The 22,068-nt window shown below is 36.8% G+C and overlaps 1 protein-coding gene across 9 annotated transcripts in view; it reads left to right on the forward strand.

Annotated features, from left to right (window-relative positions):
• Positions 1 to 22,068, forward strand: part of UTRN (utrophin) — a 339,362-nt gene that overhangs the window by 260,716 nt on the left and 56,578 nt on the right. For all 9 annotated transcript variants that reach the window (XM_086877551.1, XM_086877555.1, XM_086877553.1 and 6 more), the window contains 4 exons: positions 4,842 to 5,110; positions 7,203 to 7,349; positions 8,750 to 8,828; positions 13,734 to 13,794. In XM_086877551.1, the coding sequence (XP_086733677.1) occupies positions 4,842 to 5,110; positions 7,203 to 7,349; positions 8,750 to 8,828; positions 13,734 to 13,794 (556 nt within the window). The remainder of the gene's footprint in view (positions 1 to 4,841; positions 5,111 to 7,202; positions 7,350 to 8,749; positions 8,829 to 13,733; positions 13,795 to 22,068) is intronic.

Consider the following 22,068-nt stretch of genomic DNA (forward strand, 5'->3'; position numbering starts at 1 on the left):
CTGACTACCAGCCAAACTCCCACCCATCCACTTATGTCTTCCATTGCAGTGGAATGGAGACAGGAGATGGGAAGAGCATGAGTGAGAAAGCTCATGGGTCAGGATGGAGATCAGATGCGTCAACTTGGGGAAAACAAACTATTTATTGCCATTTAAAACAACTAATAAATACTGAGTTGGTTCATAGTGGGAAAAAATCTCACAAACATTAAAGCCGTGGCTTTCCTCAGGCCTTTCACAGGCTCAGATTGACTCCCTCATTCCTGTCTCTTCACCCACCTTGTTGTGACGCCGGTCATGCTCAGAGAGGCAACAAGTGGCACGAGAGGGTGGGAAGGTGGTGACTCCATGGTTAGCCTAGTAGTTTCTTTCTCCTGCTTCTTTCCTCTCATGCCTTTCCTTTGTGTGCTGTCTCCGTGGGGAACATCTGCTTTACCATGGGGTTGCTCCTCCTCCTGTGACTTCGGTGTTCCCTCTGTTTCTCCTTTTGGTTCTCCTCTCCTCTCTGGTGTTTTCTGTTTCTTAAATACACTTTCCCTGAGGTGCTGCAGCATGGCAAAGGGTCTCAGTGTGCCCCATGGTGAGTTGACTAGAGCCTGCTGCTCCTGGCACAGGGCAGCCCCAGCCTCTTCTTCCAGAGACTCCTGTGGAGCTCCTGCTGCTGACAGTGGACACTCAAACCCTCTGCAGAACAAGCCTGCGCTTTCTTTGAATTTCTTTGAATCATTTTGTCTGAGCTCATATGTATATATATAAATAACCTGTTAATTTTCACCTAGGAGCGAGTCTAGTAATTTTTTTTTCTGACAACTGATGCCACCAATCTCCAGAAAACTTAATCTCTGAACTAAAAGACAGAATTTTTCTTCAGATTAACCATTTTCAGTGAAGGGTATGGGCTGTAGTTTGTTTCTAAGCTGTTAATTTTTTTTATTTTTTTTTCTGTCAGTCTCTTGGTCACTGGTAATCTCTGTAGTTGATTAAAGTTAACTTGTTAACTTCAATGAAGTCCACTTCATGTTGATAAAGGTGGAGTGTGGTTATGGATTCTAAACAGAGTCTGTTTCCTAAAAATATTAACAAACAGTCAGTACTGTACAGTCTTGGTTTGAATATTGCTTTGGCTGGTTCTGTAGTAGAAATAGAAAAACTATTTTACTAACTCAAACTTGCATTAATTAGAAATCACAGTTTCTTCTGGTTATTTCCTACTTTGTATAAGGGTTGTTATGGGGAAATGGTCAGCTAATCTGAAGATGATAAAGGTTATAAAATTGCTCAATCTAATTTTTTTAAATCAATATTTTTTATTATTTTCTCCTTCACCACACGTCTTTACACTTCAGGGAGGGCCTTGTTGACAGGGCAAAGAGTGAGACATATTTAGGGGAAAACTGGTAACTTTGAACTTGTCTGACTGAGACATGTTTGAAGGACTTGTGCACATATACATTTATTGTTCCATCCAAAGAGAACATTAGTTAAAGGATGCCTTATGATAACCCATTATTGTCTGTAATGGTCTTGTTAATTTCAAACATATGACAAGAACGTAGATTCAGGCTATGAGTAAGCCCTGCTTTCTTCTTTCCCATCTTCACCTTGGAGTTCTTGTGTTGGCCTTCTACTGTACCAGAGAGTAACTGGCACATTCAGACAGAGTTCTCTATCTTCCAGGAAACTACTTTCTTAGTTAATTATATCTCCCATCTGTCTTTTCTTCTGCTTTTGTTTTACCATGTTTCTGTAGAGAGGCTTCATCACAAAAAAGCAAGCTTCACAGTCTTCCTGTATTTGAGCTGCCTCAGCATCTGTGTGGAGCTGATTGATAAGCCAGCAGGCCAGCTGCTGAATTTTATGGATAGACAGGTTAAAGGAATTGAAAATGCTCATTTTTTAGCTTTTTTTTTTTTTTTTATATTTGTCCATAGTATAGGATAAAACTTTGATCTAAAGATGTTAGTTAGAATTCTCTATGGCATAGTTGCAGCTGGCTTCTTAAATCCATGTACTTTAAGGTTACAGGCCATTGGAAAGACAAAGGAAAGCAGATCTCATATTTTATGTCCCGAGGATTCTGTGAATTGATGATAAAGCATTACTGAAATTCTGTTCTTACATTTCTACTGAAGCAGTGGAACATCCTAGCAGATTATCACAGACCACTACACTGATTCTCATTGTAATAGTGAATGTTTTTGGGAGTCTGCAGTGTTGTCCAACTACTTTAGTAACTTAGTTTTCTTAGAACAATTAGATCCCTAGTTTTGAAAGCTGCTATTTGGTAGCAAAGGTTTTTGTGATAAACACAGCATTTAAAAGTAAGTATTCACCATCTGTTTTCTCCTATTAATTGAATAGAAAGACCCATAAATCACATCTTTGTTTTAAAATAAATATATTAATATGTACCAGTGAATTATATACAGATACGTTATTTAAGCTTGTAGAAGGACAATATCTTTACCTGTTTCAGGCATAAATGAAAGGTGAACTTTTTTACTTACTGCCACTGACCACATTTCGGTAAATTTCTCTGCCATAATTTTTCCTTTTGTAAGGAAGATTTCACTGAAAATAGGCAATTTACTCTTTTCTAATATACAACAGGTATACAGCAGGCAGCATATTTGTAGTATATAGCAGGTAGCGTTTCTATTCCAAATCACTTCCGTTTGTTCTGTAGTTATCACACACCACTGGCATTTTTTTTTTCCTCTGCTTTGCAGTTGGACTGAGTATGAAGTCTTGACTGTAAAGTAGAAGTGCTTAGGAGAATGAAGAGGATGTAGCCCACTGGAAGTCATAGTGGAATCATATCCAGAAACTACTTACACTATTTTCAACATTGCTGCTTTTGTTTTAGTTGGAGCTCATTCACTCATGACTTGTAAGAGTTTCTTCCTATGATAAGAGAAATGTGCAGTTACCCATGGGAGAAGACACAGCTTGGTGATACTGTAACATTACTGTTATAGTTGCATTTTTCTGGGATAGTGTCAGGAGCATACTAAAACTGAACTCATACCTGGTTTCTGTTCCTGGATCAACATGAAGTTTGGGTTTCCACTATGCAAAAGTATTGTTATCTTGTTTTGGATCACACCAACAAGCAAACAACAAAATGTTGGCATGCTTGTAGTGAGAAGGTGACACCTTCTCCTCCCTAAATCAACAATTGTAATACAAATTGTAATTGCATTGTGGTTTGACTTTTGTTTGTTTGTTTGTCTCTTTTTTTCCCCAGTTGTCTCTTTTTTCCCCCCAATTCCAACATTGTCTTGTTGAATACTCTTCTAGTATTCATAGTGTAGCATATATCAAGATTAATGTGGGCTGACAAGATTTGAAAAAAGCCTTAAAAGAAAAAACAGAATAAATGTGTAGAATTGGTGGGCAGAAACTCCAGTTGTGATCCAAACAATTCTCTGTTACTTTTTTATCTGGAAAAAAGTGACTTCCCAACAACCATGTTTTATTTTGTGTAAATTACTTATAATATGCTTTTCTGTATTGGGTGCTATGGGACAACAGTTGCATACAAGAGGCATAGTAGGGTAACTTTTGCAACTATAACTGTGCATTTACTTTGACATTCATCTGACCTTTGTAAAGCAAAAACTTCCATCCCACACCATTTTCTGTCTGTTGCCTCCTTACCCTCCTCCACCACATTAGCAACTCCAGGCTCAGTGAGTTGTAATGATTTTAAAGACAGTCTATCAGTAAATGGAAGATTGTCTGTCTCATCTGACTTCTGACAAAAATGGTACTTTCATCTTTCCATGATTGTGTCTAATTTATTCATAGGCAACACTTGAATTTTAATCACAAGAGTACTGTGATAAACCTTTTCCAGGGCTTTTATATAGGACTGAATAGAAGGCAAATTGGCTTCGTTTCAGTGCATGTCACGTCTCTGCTCCTTCTTTTGTTCTCTGTTTTTTGCATTATAGTTTCCTCTGCTTGCTTTTATGTAGAAGGGGAATCCTCTGAGACTGTCTATGTTTGTTTGTCATTACTGAAGCAACTCTTCCCCTATGAAAGAAGCTTCCCATGAGTTTTTTTCAGCAAGGACCCCCTGGGCAGTAGACAGCAGGACCTGCTGGGGATGTTTTAGAATTTTCTTTTCAGCTTTCTGGCTGTCTGGGTCTTTCTCTGTCTCAAAGTGAAGGTTTTCCATGGTTGCTGGGTTGTGTGGGTTCTAGACCCATAAGCCTGAAATTTGTGAGAAATAGTGCACCAAAAGCTTGATTCTTTTTCAGTCAATAGCTTCATAGAACATTTGTAGGTTTGGAAAAGCTATTTAAACCAGCCTTTTTGGACTTTGGTGTTAACACAAAAACCGATGTCGTGCTGCAGAACCATGCCCCCTGTGGTACTTAGTGTACCTTGGGTTTTGCCACTGAGTATGAAGAGACACCCTGGTGCCACAGTGAAAGGTGGCAGTGAGAGATCCGGGAACAAAGCACTGTCCTTGCTCTTTCTACCTGCAGTGATCCAAAGATTACCTACTGAAGTTTCCAGGAAGGAAGGAAGATCTTATATTGCCTTTCCCTGTGCCTCCAAAAGTAACAAATCAGCTGTAAGCTGCTTTTACTTTGTGGGTATTATATGGAAGTAAGGAATAATTTTGTTTCTTCTGATCAAGGTCTGTGTTGTCCATAGGAGTGATTGGGGTTTATTTCAGTTACAGCAAGGTGGACTTTCTTCTACTTTGTACCTGCTGAAATAAGTTATCAGTTGACACTGAAAATACTGACTGTCTTGAGTGTGTATTTCAGGAGCACTATCTGCTTAACTGGACAAAAATAAGAAATAACAGTTCTTTCCCTCTGCAGAGCTGACCCCTGAGGAGAAAGCCTTGAAGATTGCCAAAGCTATGCGTAAGCAGTCATCGGAGGTAAAAGAGAAATGGGAGAACCTAAATGCCAGTGCCAGTATCTGGCAGAAGCAAGTGGACAAAGCATTAGAAAAACTGAAAGACCTTCAGTGTGCCATGGATGACCTTGATGCTGATTTGAAGGAGGCTGAAAATGTGAGGAATGGCTGGAAACCTGTAGGAGATTTGCTCATAGATTCATTACCAGATCACATTGAGAAAACTATGGTACGTATGGAACTCCTGGAAAATATTTCATTTGTTTGTGTGTTAGACCTCTCCATTCCAGTCCCTCTGGTCTATAAGGTGTTTGTACACTGTATGCTGAAATTCTCACTTGCTGTCTAAAGTCTTTAAAGAAGAAGAAATATGAAGTCTCAAATAAAGTCCACTGCTGGGCCACATTCCTAGTGCTTGCTGGGATTACATATGCACATAGATCTATTTGGCCACCAAGTGTGAATTTCTTGTTAGAAAAACATTTAGAGCTTTTTTAATTATACAGAAATAGTTTTAATTTCTGTTCCTTAACTTTCACAAACTTAACATGTCTATTGTCTGGTTTTGTTCATATAAGTGAATATTTGCATTTGGTTTTACTTTAGCCTGGTTTCTCATCAGGATTATTTCAAATTGAAGAACACATACTAGCCTTTAGTGCTGTTGTGGGCAAACCAGGTCTTGCTGCCTGGGTTCAATGCAGAGCTCAGCATCCCAAGGCATAGCTGCTTTGATGGGTAGTAATCATCCCCTGCCAAACTTTGTGTATTGGGTAGGGTCCTGGTAATGCAGAGCTCCCCAAGAAGGAATATCTTCTGAAAATTAACATTGTCCAGAAAAGCTGACTGGAAAGAGTACAGTGCAGTGAATGTGATGGATTCCAGGAGAGTGTGTGGGTATGCACATGTAGGTAGAGAAGATTGCTATTTTAGGCAAATTCAGCATTTACTAGTAAACTTCTGTTTCACAAACACAGATTTTCAGTTTTTAAGCTTAAGAATGAAAATGGAAAATCATTAGAAGACCCTGGGGTTGTGTACCTGATCATCCATGTCTTCAGCATAGGATGCTGGTGTTAGAAGGATAAAATGGGCTGCAACCAGGTTTCTGTAGATATTCTCTCTGTGTATACAGTGTCTGTGAATTCACAGGGCTGCATTGTTTCACATATAGCAATGTAAGCATCCTCATTCTCCAAATTATTATATTGTTACTTTCAAGGTTAATGAAACTGAAATCTTTAAAACAAAGGCAGGCAAAGCTGAGCTAATATGCACAGTGCTGTTGATTTCAAAAGAGTAATGAATCTCTTCCTTCTTCTCTTTATATTTCAATATAGATACTAAAGCAAGAAATAAGATGCTAATGCTGAATAGCTCCTTGTTCTCATGCTAAGAAGTGATTTGTCATATCTTAATGGCTTTTTCTCTAAAGTAGATGAAAGCAAAGTCTTTTAGATTTTCATTACAGCTGTGGAAAAACTGTAACATCTGCTGAAGCAATAGGGGCCTAGTGGCTGTCCAGAAGCCCAGTGTTTCTTTCTTGACAATATGTTCCTTCTCTTCCTTGACCTCATGAGAGTGATTTTTGAAGGGAGAGAAATAATTGAATTTTCCTAAGAAAATAGTTTCTTTACAGCTGTTTCAAGCTTGTTTCATAATGTTTAATCAAGCTGTTTATAGGATTGAACACTTAAGTTCTCACAGTAAGAAAGACATTTGATGCATCTTTTTAGCTATAACTAAAACTTGCATCAATTTTGTCTTAAATCTGTATTTAGTTCAATTTGATTCAATAAACCTTTTACTTCTTTTTAGTCATTGTAATAGCTTTACTCTCTGGTTCTAATCAGGTAAAACATTGTACTCCTTTTCCTTAGAAGATACATTCCTGCATGCTTTGCTAGTTCAATAATGGTTTTTAAATTGAATTTTTGTCAGCTGCTTAATACTTGGAAACTATAGCTACTGAACAAATTTTTTCTTAAGAACACTTGCCAGGCTGTATGCTGCTAAAGCTCCTAATATAGCGTTGAAAAGATCTAAAGCCATACAGCACCACAAAAAAAAAAAATTAAATTATTTTAGGGGTGCAGCTTGCTTATGGGCATTTCAGTAAGCCTTATACTTTTTTTCCTTCAACATGATACGAGTCATACAATAAGAATATTGAAGTGAGTGTCTTTTCTTTGCTGAGAACTGACTTGTGTGCAGTTTTTTAGCATAAACTGCCACATTGGGCAGGTCAACACCATGGGGAATTTACAGTGGCTTTTGTGCTGCTCAGATACCAATTGAACATAAGTGTATGCTTCTTTCAGGCTTTTAGAGAAGAAATTGCTCCCATCAACTTAAAAGTTAAAACAGTGAATGATTTGTCCAGCCAGCTGTCTCCACTTGACCTTTATCCATCTTTAAAGATGTCTCGTCAACTGGATGATCTTAATATGCGGTGGAAACTCTTACAGGTATTCTTCTGAATATGTGCAGTAGGTGTGTGGGGAGGGATATTTCTCACTCTCCTCTGTTATCTTAAAAGATTCACTTATTTATTCATTACCTCTTTCACTCAGGTGTTATTCTGTTAGTACCAATGCAACAAAAGAAGCTGCCTTCCCTGCTGTAGCTTGGCCAAAAGCTTTTTCTTTCAATCTATTTCTGCAGTTTATTCAAAGAGGAAATCTCATTAAAGCCTGGGGAATAGTGGGAACTATTGCTGCGTGGGGTTTTTTTGTATGTCTTGTAGCAGTAGATTTTACTGCATAAATCTGTGTCACCAAAAAGTTGTGTAAAAATTTCTGTTGTTTCCAGCTTGTGTGAAAGCTGTTTTATTTTGTCTTTGAATGTTCAGTTTCTGTAGGAAATTTCACTTCAAGTGATTTAAGTATTACTAGAGCTATAACAAGATATAAGCAATAGCAATTTAGCATAAAAAGCAGAAAAGGATATGCTGAGAGATTCATGTTGCTTAGTTATGATTATTGTGCTTAAATGGTCTGAGAAAAGTAAATCAATGTGCCTGATTACAGCTGAAGCTCATAACTAGTTTCACAATGAATGATTTAGTGAAGCTTCTTACATCAGTTAAAAGTTCATTTATGAATTTTTGAAGTTTCTCCTTTTTGTGTGTTAATTTTTGTAGGAAATACTTATAACATCTCTTGTGAGGGTGGTGAAAATTAGTTTTCAAAACCTGAGCACCAGTTTTCTTGGCCAGTAGTTTTGAATGAGTCACTCCTCGGAGTCAAAGCTGTTATTGTGTCATATCAAACCTTTCCTTTTCCTAATACCATTTCGTAGTGGGGTTTCTTTTCTTATTTTGTTTGCAGGTTGTTTCCTTTTTTTTTTTTTTGGTGGGGGAGAGGTGGTGTTTTGTGTGTGTGTCCTCTTGAATTTAGTTAACAAAGCAACCAAGTACTACTGGATGTGCTACCGCAGTTTCAATTAAACTGAGGGGAGCCAGGTCAGTCAGTGAAGCACAATCTTCCAAAATGGTTCTGTGCTGGAAAGGCAGCTGTGAAATCTATGCAACCAGACTGAGACCTGCTGACTATGGGAATTTGGACAACAGAAAGGTTGGGAGGGGGTCAGAAACTTCAGCAGTTGTCTGTATTTACCATTAAACTACTGCTGTTCATTATTGATCTACAGCTCTCACATGAGAGAACTGCAAGATAGAAACATGATTCTCATTAAGCAGATGAAAGAAAATTATGTAGCCTTAAATAGGTGGAGGTCAAATAATTGCTGTGACACACAAACAAATGGATTTCAGTAAAAGAAATGTAATAAAGTGGTTTTCTTATCATGGCCTTGGCGTTGCAAAGTACATGCAATGTAGATTTTGAGTGTGTGTGTTTATGTGTAGGTGTCCGTAGAGGATCGCCTTAAACAGTTACAGGAGGCACACCGAGATTTTGGACCTGCATCACAGCATTTTCTTTCCAGTAAGTTCCTTGAATTAATAGCTACATGTAAAATATGATGGCTTTCTCTAACACTGACTGATCTTTACTCCAGGTGTCCCTGTGGCTTGAGGAAGTTGTTCTTCCATGCTATTATCTACCTCCTTGTTTTTGTAGGGGTGTTTCATCCTTATAACTTCATTAACATTTTGACTAGTGTGCTTCCCACTCTATCTTTCTGAGATGGTTGTGCCTTGTTGCTTTATTCTTTGTCCTCTGCTGCAGTGTCTGACCAGTGACTGTTCCAGAATCTTTGCATGTTTGAGACTACATCTTTTCATCCTTTGCCAATTCTGTCTTCCATTTCCTTTCTCTTCTGCACTCGCTGGGATGGAACAAAGGAAGAGCTTCCCAGATTCCTCTTTTTTTTAAAGACTCTCTGTCATACATTCCTGGAACTTCAAGTAAAGGGCTGGGAAAAGCAAACATTAATTATTTCCACAGGATCTATCCTTGCATTTTTTTAATAAACATTTTAGGTGTGTAAGCCTATAATCTCACATCTACTAAGAGGGCAGAGCTGATTGGTATAATTGTTACACATAGATAGGTTGTGGTATCGAGGTCCATGCTGGTTTCCTGATACTCCAGCCTACCTGCCATCATCAGAGCTAATGAGACAGAATTTTAACCTGATCACCTCTCCAGTTTTTATCTAAGAGCTTCTATAAAAGAGATAACATTGTTGCAGGAGTTTAGAAGTCAACATAAAAATGAGTAGCTCTTACCCTTATGTCACTGTATAGCTAAACTGCTAATATAATTTAAATCACTAAATGAATCTTGATTTTTTTCTTGATTTATGTTACAACTGTGGTTTTATTTTGAACTGACAGTTTTTTAGTAAACCAAATACAGTGTATAGAAAACATTACAGATGTTATGCAAATCAGCAATTTCTGGAGCCATTTTGTCCTTTTTTTAAATTGACTAAACAAACAACTTTAAAAGTATATGATTTATATCTTTTTAAAGCCCTGTCAAAAATACTGCAAACTGTTGCCACAGTGATTTTGTAGCTCTTGTCTTGTCTCAAACTTGTATCCTGGTTAGTGCACCTATGTAATAATTTGTTAAAAAGATTATATCTAGAGTGCTACCTTTGGTACTGTTGAAGAATGCCAGATGAACTGTTTGTAAGACTAGTCAGTCTAGTCTCTGTAAATAAAACAAATTAGGAAGCAACGTAGAAGTTGTTTCTCAGAAAACAGCTAGCTCAGAAAATAGCTAGCTCTCTTATGCTAGTTGAGGGAGAATAGTCCACATGTAAAACTTGCCAGGAAAAGTTGGCTGGTTTTGTTTGTCTTGGCCTGGATGGTTTCCTTGAATTTGCTTACAACATGCTACAGTAAAACACTGTGTTCACAAGTCTGAGTGGTGAACTGGCTTTGTTGCTGATTAAAACATTCATAGAATCATGTCCACAGAGACTATGCAGTGCCTTATCAGCACTTCTCAGCCTTGTTTAGGGAGTATTCTTCAGGCTTAGGGAGATATTCAGTTTATGTTACATACCAAAGTAAAAAAGGGGAGGTTTCCAGGATGGTTTCCATGTTGGTAGATATCACAAAGGATTACAACTAAGTAGCACAATTTTGGAAAAATAATATGTAGTTATTAATTTAAACAATTTGTCAAAAACCACCTGTTTCCCCACACCAAGTACAACTAAAGCATCTTAAGAAAACCCAACAACAAAAAAACCCAACAACCAAACCTTTTGTAGAGCTTTAAGAAGACAGAGTTAAAGAATTTACATCTACAACTTTATATTGTGTTTGGTAAATGCAAGTCAGGGACAGTAACTTCAGAAGTAAAATAATAATAGAAAAAAATCATTAAATCTGTAAAGTTGAAGGCTTTATCCTGACAGGTTGAAAGACTGTGTATTCTAAATCAAAGTTTTGAAACCTTTTTAGCAGCGATAAATGACTTCTAGCTGTGAGGAACGAGTAGTAGTCTGAATAAAACAATTTCAAGCTGGGATTGATCATATATGTATGTCTTCTGCACATCTTCATTGCCAAAGTTGCACTTCAGAATTAGAGGGCAGGCTTTTAGCTGTGCTTATCTAACAGCAACTATTTTCAGTTTACCTCACCTACCTGTTTCTTTTCCTTCAAATACTAAGGAACCATAACTTGCCATCACACCATTTTCAACTGACTGGTTATCATTTAATCAGGAAATTTTGCTAGCAAGACACGTATTTCTGACTGTTCATCAAATTCATAGAATGATGGAATAGCCCCATTTGAAAGGGACTGACCTCAAAAGATCACATAGTCCAGCCTTTTATGGGAAAGGGGGCCTAGATGAGATTATCCAGCATCCTGGTTCCAGCCCTGTTAGTACAGTGATTTCATCTCTGCAGTGGCTAGAAATGTTTCGTACTAAAAAGACACAGTGCAGTGTTTGGTACTACTGTTTGACTTCCTGGAACACCAATTGCATGGATTCATGCAGACCATCACTATGAAAGGGCTTCAAAATATTTTTGAAGACTAGCAAACAATGTGTTAGCCCTTTGTAAAATGTTCTGTGTTGGGAGTCTGAGGTAAAGCTGTATTAGTAGGCCACTGCAATCTCCAATCCCTCTTTTTGCTGAACTATTTGTCCCCTCCCTTCACTGGGAGGAAGAATTTGGTTGTTTCTCAGTGCTTTTGAGATGGAAGGTAGGCGCTTTTCAAGTTAGTTACTGCTCAGTAAATTTTACGCATCCCTAACACAGATAAAGGTGAAGTATCCTTATATTCCATTATTCTTTCCCAAAAGATTGCTTTTTGCTGCCTCCTGCCTTTAGAAATAGTTACTTGATTTTTCTGTAATTAATTGATATTCCAAGGCTGACAATCCACTACCCTCTGTTATGTTTCTTGTATGCTTTCTAAGACGAATCCATGAACATCCACAAAGCACTGACTCCACATGTTCCCTAACAAACAGCTTATGTCTCCAGTGGCTTGCTCAAAGCATCTCTCAGCCATACTAATATCTGCAGGCCTGCTAGCAAATGCCAAGTTGATAACTACTATGTTCAGTTTTCATCAGTGATTTTTAAAAGAGAATGGTAATCTAATTTTCCAGACTTTCATGCAGCAGAGAGCTGGCAATGTTTTACAAAGGTTGTTCCCAAATAAATAGAATATGACTTGTTCCATAATAATCAGTAATTTAATTGATTACATTGTTTAGTTTGTATTTGTCTGTGCAGAATATCTATATCTGTCATAGCAAATAAATTGTAGTTAAGAAAATTCTTACTTAGCTGACATAATTCATGTGCTAGAACAGGAGCCACCATAGGTGCCAGGTTGCAACACTAGAGAATGAAACTCTACAGCTGATATCCATCTTCACCTATCAGATTGATTTTAGGTATTTTCAGATTTATGAAGGCCTAAGGATTACATTTTGGCAGGCTATATCTGTTTGAGCATTTAGCCTTTACTGTGTTTTTTTCTTTACCTATGTCTTTATTGCCAATTCTTCTTCAAATAAAAATGGAATTTTCTTTTTTCTTAGTAAAGAAAGCGGTTTACTTCATTCCTGTAATTTCCCAAATATTCTTCCCAGTTAATCTGTCTTTCAGCACATGAATATTTCTTATATAATTTCTTAAATTGTATTATATATGTTTTAGGAGAGGTCACAGCCATGAAACCCTTGGGCACCAGCCAGGTGGTAGCAGGGCAAGACCTATCTCTCTCTGTACCTGCAACACCTGATGGGGCTTATACAGCTTGTAAGGCTTCACTGCAGTTTTGAGAGGTCTTTAGGGAAGAGGAGAGTTACTTACAGCTTGGTTGGTGGTTTGTCTTTTTTCTCCAGAGATGGATGAATCCTAAAGTGGGCCTAGCTTGCAGAAAATTACATTAATTGAGAGTTTAATTACTTGAGAACCAGGGTGGATGAAAGCTGTGTCTCATTTTACCAAGGTTTTAAATGGGGGCTGTTAGGACCCGAGAGCAGGAGCTCTGTGTCAGAGGCACTGAGATATGTGTGCAATGTAAATTCATCTCATTGGTTGATCACTTATTCCTGCCTGTTCTTTCAATCTCAGCTTCTACAGAGAATCTAGTGCAAGGAGGGGTTTTTTTCCATGCTAAAACCCTAATTACCCAGGCACTAGTCTGGTAATTTCTGATCCGTGTACCTATGGTTTTTCACTAAATAGCTATTTTTAGGTTGAGCACCAACAGTCATGTTGGCCCAAACACTTTGTACCTTTATCTCTTGGGATCTTCAGATCAGCAGAGTTGTAGAATCATGTATGACTTCATGCCTTTTTCAACTCAGTGTGCAGAAGGCTTCCTGATCTTGTGAACGATATTTTATCTGCATAAATTCTGCAAAGATAACAGTTCTTTAGCAAGGAGTGCAAAGACAGGTTTTAATTGTTGTTTTCTTGGCCATACAGTGTTAATCAATACTAATTTGAGTTGAAAATAGGGACTAAAGGTTGTAACTAATAAAAACAAGTTTGATATTTCTTCTTGTTCTGTTGCAGAGTGTTATTTATGCTAGTGAAATAATTTATTTTAAAAGCATAAACTGATAATAATCCTGTAGAGGTAGCAAAACAAGTGTCTGCAGTTTCCATAAATGAGTAGCTTGCTTGCTCAGAATTTATCATCCTCCTTTGAAGCAGAATCATCACATTTGTTTTATTTCCAGCATGGCATCAAATAGATGCCTGTAATCATCCTGATAGATTGCCATAATTTTCTTTTGCTGCTTTTCTAATTACTGAAAGTAGTCTGGGAAATATTAATTGTTTCCATTTAGTTTATTATAGCCATATTAATTGTAAAATAAATAAAAGATAGTTAGATTTTCTAATATGACAGGTGCTTTCTAATAACTATCTTCTCTTTATTTCCTCAGCTTCAGTACAGTTTCCATGGCAGAGATCTGTTTCACATAACAAAGTGCCCTATTATATCAAGTAAGTTTGCCTTGATCCTTTTTTCCTTAGGTATAAAACTATATAACTCTAACCTAGCAAAAATACATAGGTACTAAGTAGTTGCAAGAAATATTCTCTATGGAGTGTTATGCTGCCTACACTATAAAGTCATGTCTTTTGCTTTGCATGCTGCATAATTTAGAAATACATAAAAAAATGTCACTGACAAGCCCTAATTAAAAACCTCACTCAGATAAGAAACAGCAGAGGCCCTCCAGTGTAATACATTGTCAGTGTTCAAACTGGACTTGTTCTTGTGTGTGTGGCTCATTCAGAATATAAACTGTAGAGGGAAAGAAAAAAATTATTTAAAATTACAAGGTTCATAACCTAGAGCAGAACGGTGGTGACTATTGTCTATTGAGGCCATTCATCATTTTGTGCAAAATTCCTTTGGGAATAGGCACATCTTGACTTCCTTTTGTCATCTTCTTTACTTTATGGGATTTACTTTATAGTGATTGATATTAAGGTAACTTTTACTCTGATATAAATATTTACAAAAGTTTTGCAAGTACCTTGATTACCAAGAGGAATGGCTGAGATACTTATTTTTAAAATAATAAGGAATTCCTGAATTACAGAGGTGTGGAGATCTTGAAGTGTTCTACAAAGAGCAATCCCTGACTTTGCTTTTCTTACTCTACTAGTGTTTATTTTGTTTGCCTGTACTTTTAAGGTCAAATATTGCAGCTTTGAGAGAAGGATAGGCCTTTGCTAGAAAGGTAAATGAAATTTTAAAACAATACAGTGTGTAAGCAAGACCCAGAGTAGTTCATTTTAGGCTGAGGGAAATCTGTGTTTAAAATGTTATCAGTTTGGGTTTGGGAAAAGAGTAGGGTTTTTAAGTCTGTAGGATGACTGTGAATTGGACCTTAAGATAGTTCATTTTAAAAGAACCTGAGGATTTTTTTACTATTGCATATTGCTCATAACTCTGAGAGACACATTTTTGCTTCAAACAATTTACAAGTATTTGAGAAGTTGGGAAAGCAGATAGCAATAAATCTGTCAATCAAACCTGTCAGCATTGAGATGTGACAGTTGTTTTTAAACTGTCATATGAAGATTAATTTATTTAAAGGATCTGAGTAGGTAACCAGAAAAAGCAAAAACCTGCTATTAATATCCTTGAATTCTCTATAAAGCATTTGTTCTTCTGCTCAAAAGTTTTGCAAGAGGCAGCAAAAACTGTGACATGCTGTAGAAGAGGTTCCTGCCTCCCTCCCAGTGGAAGAAGAGAGGGCAGAGAAGTTGGAGAGGCACACTCACTACTCAGACTTGGGCAGAAGTGCTGTTAAAGTGATCACACCTGCAGTGGTAATTCAAGGAAAATGCTGAAGTGGCAAAAAGCAAGAAAGCAAGAGGAAAACTACCCTAAACCTGTCATTTATTTCTTATGGGTATGTCCTTAGTGGACATGGAAAGATTCATGCTCCTGCTCTACCTTATCAGTCAATAGCTGGAGTTGGGGACATGAGTGGCCTCAGAGGGTTCTGTGGAGCTCACTGGGAACAGAGATAGGAACAGATGGAACAAACTAAGATAATGCCTTCTGATCTGTGCTGAGCAAAGCAAAGACTTCAAACCTGAATATTTCATGTTTATCTTTTTTTTTCTTATCTAATACATTCCTCCGAGGTTCTCTCTTAATCTACTTCAGAAAAAGTTCAGTTTTTGAGGTGGTTTTTTGGTTTGTTGCTGGGGGTTGTTTTGATTTTTGAGGGGTTTTTTTTTACTTTTTTTTTTGCTGGTTCAGAAGAAAATCTTTCCAGTATGTGCATTAGGTGCAATCCTTCAAGGACCAAGTTGGTGGCAAAGTATCCCCTGGTACAGCGGCCTTGCTCCCCTAGTAGTGTGTTGGTGGCCATAGAGCCAGATTGTGGAATGAAGCCAGCTGGAGCTCAGAAACAAACCACAGCATCTCTTAGAAATTGGTTTTAATGGTCTTTCATGGAAAGTCTGGTAGGGGGGCAGAAGTTTAGGCCAAGTTCTTTGAGGGTCAAGGTCTTTTACAGTAGCAGAGACCCTTGTTTTACTTTCAGGATGGCTTTAATGAAGTCAACAGAATTAACTACTGCATCTCAAATAAGACCTTTCCAGTAATCTTTCATTACTTTCAACATGATACATGCTGTTAAAGCAATGTCTTGATTCTTGTGTCTTGAAAAAGAATGATGGTACATGTAACTAGTAGGATTTATACTATTTAAAAAAAAACATAAGGGTGTCAGTAGCTTCACAGTCTGGAAAGCAGACTGACCTTGGCAGTTTCCTACATTTTTTATTTCTTACTGATCTAAACATCATTGTTTTCAGCAGCATCTAGATAAATCAGAGAGTTGTGGAAGATAAAGCAGAAAATAGCTGCTTCTGAACTTCATTTGCTTTGTTATGATGAAGCTGGAAAGTACTCTTGGCTTTAAGTACGCTTTTAAATCTTTGTCTGTTACTTAATTTGAGACACAGTTTAAAGAAGAGAGAAAATACTGACAAGAAAAACTTATTAGTTTGGAATGATTACATGAGTCAGACAATTCAAGAGGACAATTAATGATGAGTTTTTATATAGAAAGAAAAGTTAGAGAGGGAGAAACTGACTTAATTTTCTTTTTTTTTTTAATTATACTATCATCTTTCAATGAGTTGCCTTTGATGTAAAGCACAGCTTGAGTAGAAGGAACAGTTGCACTAAGTCTCAAAAACTTTATCATTTGAGAGCAACTGACTGTATTTACAAGAAGACTTCTATGTTCAGAGGAAAGATTTAAGATGCCAGTTGTTCATTTTATGGTAAAGCAGAACAAGGATAATAAAATTATGATCCAGTGATTGGTGGCTGAAAAATGAGAAGTTTTAAAAATTAATTTTGAAAGGGAAATAAATGCTAATTGAAGTCAGGTTACTAAAATTCTGAGTAAGAACACTTTCTTTAGGACAACCATTAATTCATAGCTTTACTTCATTTTGATAGCTTTTTGTCCTTGAATGAGAAATGTAAAATACTCAGAAAGCGAATGCCAGTTAGAGAATATTTTATATTTCTGTAGTCTGTGTCTTCTCTGTCATGGTAAAATTCAATGAAAAAGTTAATCTGTAAAATCGTGGTGCTGCTGGGGAAACAAAAGAAATCCATAATCTTTCATAGTTTGTAAATTGAGCTAATGAGCATCTGGAAGGGAATGCAAAACAGAAGGCACAATGTTTATCAGTGCATTTTAGGTAATAAAAGTGTGAAGTTTGGGCAAACAGTTTGGCAAACTTGCCATTGAATATGTTTTTCTTAGGTTGGTTTGTAAAGATTTGAGATTTAATAGGGAAAATTTTTTGTTGTTGTTTTTAATTTATAACTATTTGGATCACACAAATAAGATATCTTTGGCCTCCATAAGAGTAAATGAGGAAAAAATAAAGCCTATATTGCATAGCATTTCAATAAAAATATTCTAAAGAGAAAGAGAATAATAAATAAAACACTGTGATCATTGAACATCCATGAGGGAAACATGATGAATATTCAGAAAACATAATTACCCTAGCATTTCTCACTCTTTTTCTTTTAACTATAATTTAAGTGTTCTTCGGCCATGTACCTTTCAATGCCATAAATTATTAGATATTTGTGCTGTGCAGAAGAAACAAAAGGGTAATACAGAAGAGGTCGCAGTGAGTTTAATCTCATGCAGGGCATTACATAGGGAGAGCAATTTCTTGTTGCAACCATTAAATTGATCGATGCCAAACTCTCCATAGTTGCCTTGCCTTTTCTGTAATCCTGCAAAGTGGCTGGCATCACCAGCATCTTGGAAATCCTATTTTATCACCTCCTACATTTTGATCAGCTTTATGGGGACAGGAATAAAATGTTTTCTGCTTCTCCATTTTTAAAGACTCCTTAGAAAGTCTTTTGCTGATGTTTGGTTTATGCCTGTATGGGGAAGTAATGGAACAGAGAAAAAAAAAACTTTTTTTCTTATTATAATTATATCCATAAGCTCATTCTTATAAGTATTAGGTGTTTCCCTTAGCAGGGAAAACAAAATCTAATTTACAGAAGTATGTAATATGGGTTTGAAGGTTTGAGAGTTTCTTCAATTACCAGTTCCTGTGCTCATCTTTGTTTTCAATTAAAGAAATGCAGTAGCACATTTCTCTGGAGTGGTTTCAAAATACCTGCATTTAAATTGTTCTACCAACCTCTAAGGTGCAGTACCCTTGTGCTGCATTATACCAACTCTTTTCACCACAAAGCAGTATTTTCTAATGGGCCATTTGAAATTTGGCAAGAGTAGCAAAGTCATACAGTTCTGAGTGCCATCATTTCATTAGTGATCAGAAAAGATTCTGATTTTGAGTAATGTTTTGTGCAAATGACTACAGGTACAGAAAGGTACTTTACATCATTCCAGAGTGCTGTTTCTTGTGGTGTTCACCAGTGATTATCCATAGAAGCCTTGCCCATGATAAAAAAAATGATAAAAAATACCCACAACCTGTTTCTGGTTTTCTTTCTTGTACAAAAAAGCTGAAAAGAACAAATGGATGTTTTTTCACTGCTCCATGAGCATCTTGAAACACCTGGAGATGTTGGACTTAATCCATTCATTTCAATAGTTATTTTATTTCTAGAGCATAAATTAGATGACATGCTAACTGTTTCTCAGCTTTTTATTTACAATCGGGAAGTGTTTTTTAAATGGATTATTTTTGCCAATTGTAATTAGCTGCCAGAAAACTTAATGGATAGGAAACAGATTGTAAAGATAAATGTTTGTCGTGTAAGCTTTAGAGAACTTCATTAATGTGTGGGGGGTTTGTAGTTTGGAATATTTCATGGTTACCATGTTTTTCTGTTAGTGAAATTTACACAAATGGATTTAGACCTTTTAAACTACACTGTTTTGTCAGGTAATATATTCATAGATGCATCTTTTGCTGTGTGGCTCATATTGGGTCCATAAGTTAGGCAGAAGAGATTTAGAAGACTCTTGTTCTGAATAACTCATTATTTTTTTTGGGGGGGGGAGGAAGATTGGTTCTCAATGAAACACTTTTAATAGCAGAAATCCCTCTTTATGCTACCCACTGAACAGAATGAAGTCTTGGACCCTGGGCTCCTGCACACCTTGAAAAATTCTTTTTTTTTTGGTGTCATCTGCAAGCATGATAAATAATGGGCCCAGTTGTTGTTCACCTTCAATCAAAGTTAATACCACCTCAGTCTACAAGTAGTTCTTGACATTAGCAGGGTACTTGCAAGAGAAGATGCTCCTTGCACGGTCATCAGCGTGACCTGGGACAGAAGTGCTGTGATAGTTGTAACAGAGAGAGAAGACTCTGCAGGTTTCTCTCCTCTTGGTTAAGTGCTTGGTTTGAATATTTTCAGAAGTTCAGTGAAATTATTTTTTTATAGCTCTTATTAAATTTACAATCATGTGCTTTTTTTCCATGGCTTTGTCCAGAGATGTCTGGCTTTGGTGCCTAAATGAAACCTGCCCATGGAATATATGTGGTGGTGGTAGCAGCACTGCCCGTGCACTGAAGCTGCTGCCTCCCTTGACCTGTACAGACTGTTGAGCTGGTGATTCATTCGCTCTGAGCCCATTCCTCTACTCTGGGGGTCCTTGTATGGAATTATTTGGCTGTTACCAATGGCTTTTGGGATTAGGCTGGCACAGTCACGCTCACCCTCTGTAGTCACTTAGCAGCTGTCAGGTAGTACGGACTTCAAGGTGTTGGAAGGGATTCTCTCTTGCCTTTTTTCCATTGCACCAGATGATGTTCACTTGGCCTTCTTTCTCACAAATTCTGTGTGGCATAGAAAGAAACTGAGTGATGAGTTTTAAAAGCCCATTAGTCTTTAGCAGTCTGGCACAAATGTGTTTCTTTTGCAAATAAAATAGAAACAGAAACATGTTTTATGGTCATTCTTCTATTAGGCATAAATTTAATGTGTTCTGTGTTTTTCTGTAAAGAGAAAATTTCGCTTTTTAGGTGTTTACTGCATCAAATGGAGAAACAATTTTTACAGTGCAGGACACCGAAGTTTTTGGTATCTCATTCACTTTTTCTGCTTCATGTTAAGTAAACACAAAATAGAAAAAAAGGATATTTTTTGTATGGCATGTTGTCACTATTGAAGTGATTTTAGTCTTTCAGATAAAACTGTAGTGCAACTCTGTATTTAAAGTATACAGTTTCAATAATGAAACTGTTGTTTGCTCTTGATTCTTGGTAACTTGATTTAAGGGATAAAGTTTGATTAGTAAAATCAGCTCTTATTCATTGCATATGGGTTTATAAATTACTTACAAGCTGGAATCTAAATTGCAATTAACTATACCCACATCCTTATTAAGTATTGCAAATGTGCAATGGAGTGTATTTCCAGAGGGGGAATTAAAATAAAAGGGTAGTATTTATCCAAGTATTTAAGTATTCTTTTCTTCTATATTTTTAACAACTCAAAAAAGAAAAAAAGAAAGAAAAGAGAAAGGGTGTCTGGACCTAGCTAAATAAACTGCACTTCTGCCGTGGCTCTCAGGAGTATCCACAGCACCCCACTAGTCAAAAACACATTTGTTCAAGGAACTATGTGTTTAATGCCAGAAAACAGGGAACTAATGGGAAATAATGGCTGCAATTCAACAAAGTCCCTATGATCATGGCTTGTTTTGATATCTTAATTTCTAAGGTAGTGAACAGGATTAGACTCAGCTAAATTGCATGTAGTTTACATGCAGTGTTTGCATTGATATTTCATCATTTAAAATAGAGGGAAATGTATTTCTGTGAATACATGTATTTACAACTTCTGTCACAGTACTTCCACCTACCTTTATTTTTAATATAAAAGTTTGAAGGTGTTTTAATTAAGGCTTTTTTTTCTCAGAATATCCTTTTTACTTACAATGCTGACAGTAAAGTCACCAGTAGTTTTGAGGTTTTTTGTTTTCTTTTGGGGCTTGACTTTTGGAAGTGGCTTCTTAGGTAATTTGCATTAAAGCCATGTCTTTAAAACAAGCTTTATTAAAGTGATCACATATTGTATTCATTTCTGTGGGCAGTTGCAGTGGGTTTAGTCAACAATTCTAAATGGGCAACATGATATTTATAGCATCCTGTTAACGTGATAGTGCAGACATTTGGCAGCTTCCAGAGTAGTTTTGAGATTATTAAATACATTGAGCAGTATGAACTATTCTATTTTATTTCCTGTCCCTATTTTACTTCAGTATTTACTGAAGCTGTATATGTTCATTTTTTCTGATATACTGTAGTCTTTTGACACCAAGGTGAGAATGCTGGAAAGCACCAGCCTTTACCATGGCAGGACATAAAATCCAAATACATTCTTTCTTGTTGCTGGCTTCATGATGATTTATTGGTGTGTCTTTTACAGCAGAATGATTGTCAATCTACTTGTTTTTGAAATTACTTTTCTGGACAAAGATAAGCATAGTGTCTTTCTAAAAAGCAAACCCACTGATTAAGTGGCATGCATTAGCTTTGGAGTTTAGCAGTACCAGAGCCTCGACCACCTTATGGGAAATTTGAAATATGAATGGAATTAATGTGATAATGATATCAAAATGAAATCAAATGAAAGCTTCTATTCACGAAGATGTGTTCAGAAGTAAAAATATATTTAAGTGTTTTCTTCTGAACTGAGGATAGTTTACTATAGTATTTTAGAGTCAATCAAGGTCTAATGGAAATGGTTTTGATTATTGTATAAATCTCTCTTGTTTAAATGTAGTCATGTTCAGTCAGCTACCATGGAGCAATCACAACGAGGGAAAAGAAGATTTGTATCTACTGTATTAATAGGAAACACATATTTTGCCTATGAACTTCCATGAAAAACACCCCACAAAGTTGTGATGGTGTCAGATAGACAAATGAGATTCCTGGCAGAGTGTGAAGTGTGCTGAGGGGAGAAGCTGTCTCTGAATGCCTGGGCTAGACTCAAAGCTGGGAGGGTTATCCTGGTGGATGGACAGTGAAATGAGGATCATGTCCCATGTACAGAGACCCATTTCATGCACTTTCCACTGGTGTATGTTTGAGGCTGATGCATACACAAAAGGGTCCTCAGCACTTACTTTGTTAGAAGCTTGCCTTGCCTTATGGTACATGTTCTGTCTCTGCAGTTTCTTGGAACAAGGACTTTCTATACCATTTTTTTGTACCACCTAGCATAAAAGGGTTCATTCTTGGTTGGTTTCTCAGTTAAAAAAATAAACATTGATG

This window comes from Cyanistes caeruleus, chromosome 2 (genome assembly GCF_971803275.1).
Source record: "Cyanistes caeruleus chromosome 2, bCyaCae1.hap1.1, whole genome shotgun sequence".
NCBI lineage: Eukaryota > Metazoa > Chordata > Aves > Passeriformes > Paridae > Cyanistes > Cyanistes caeruleus.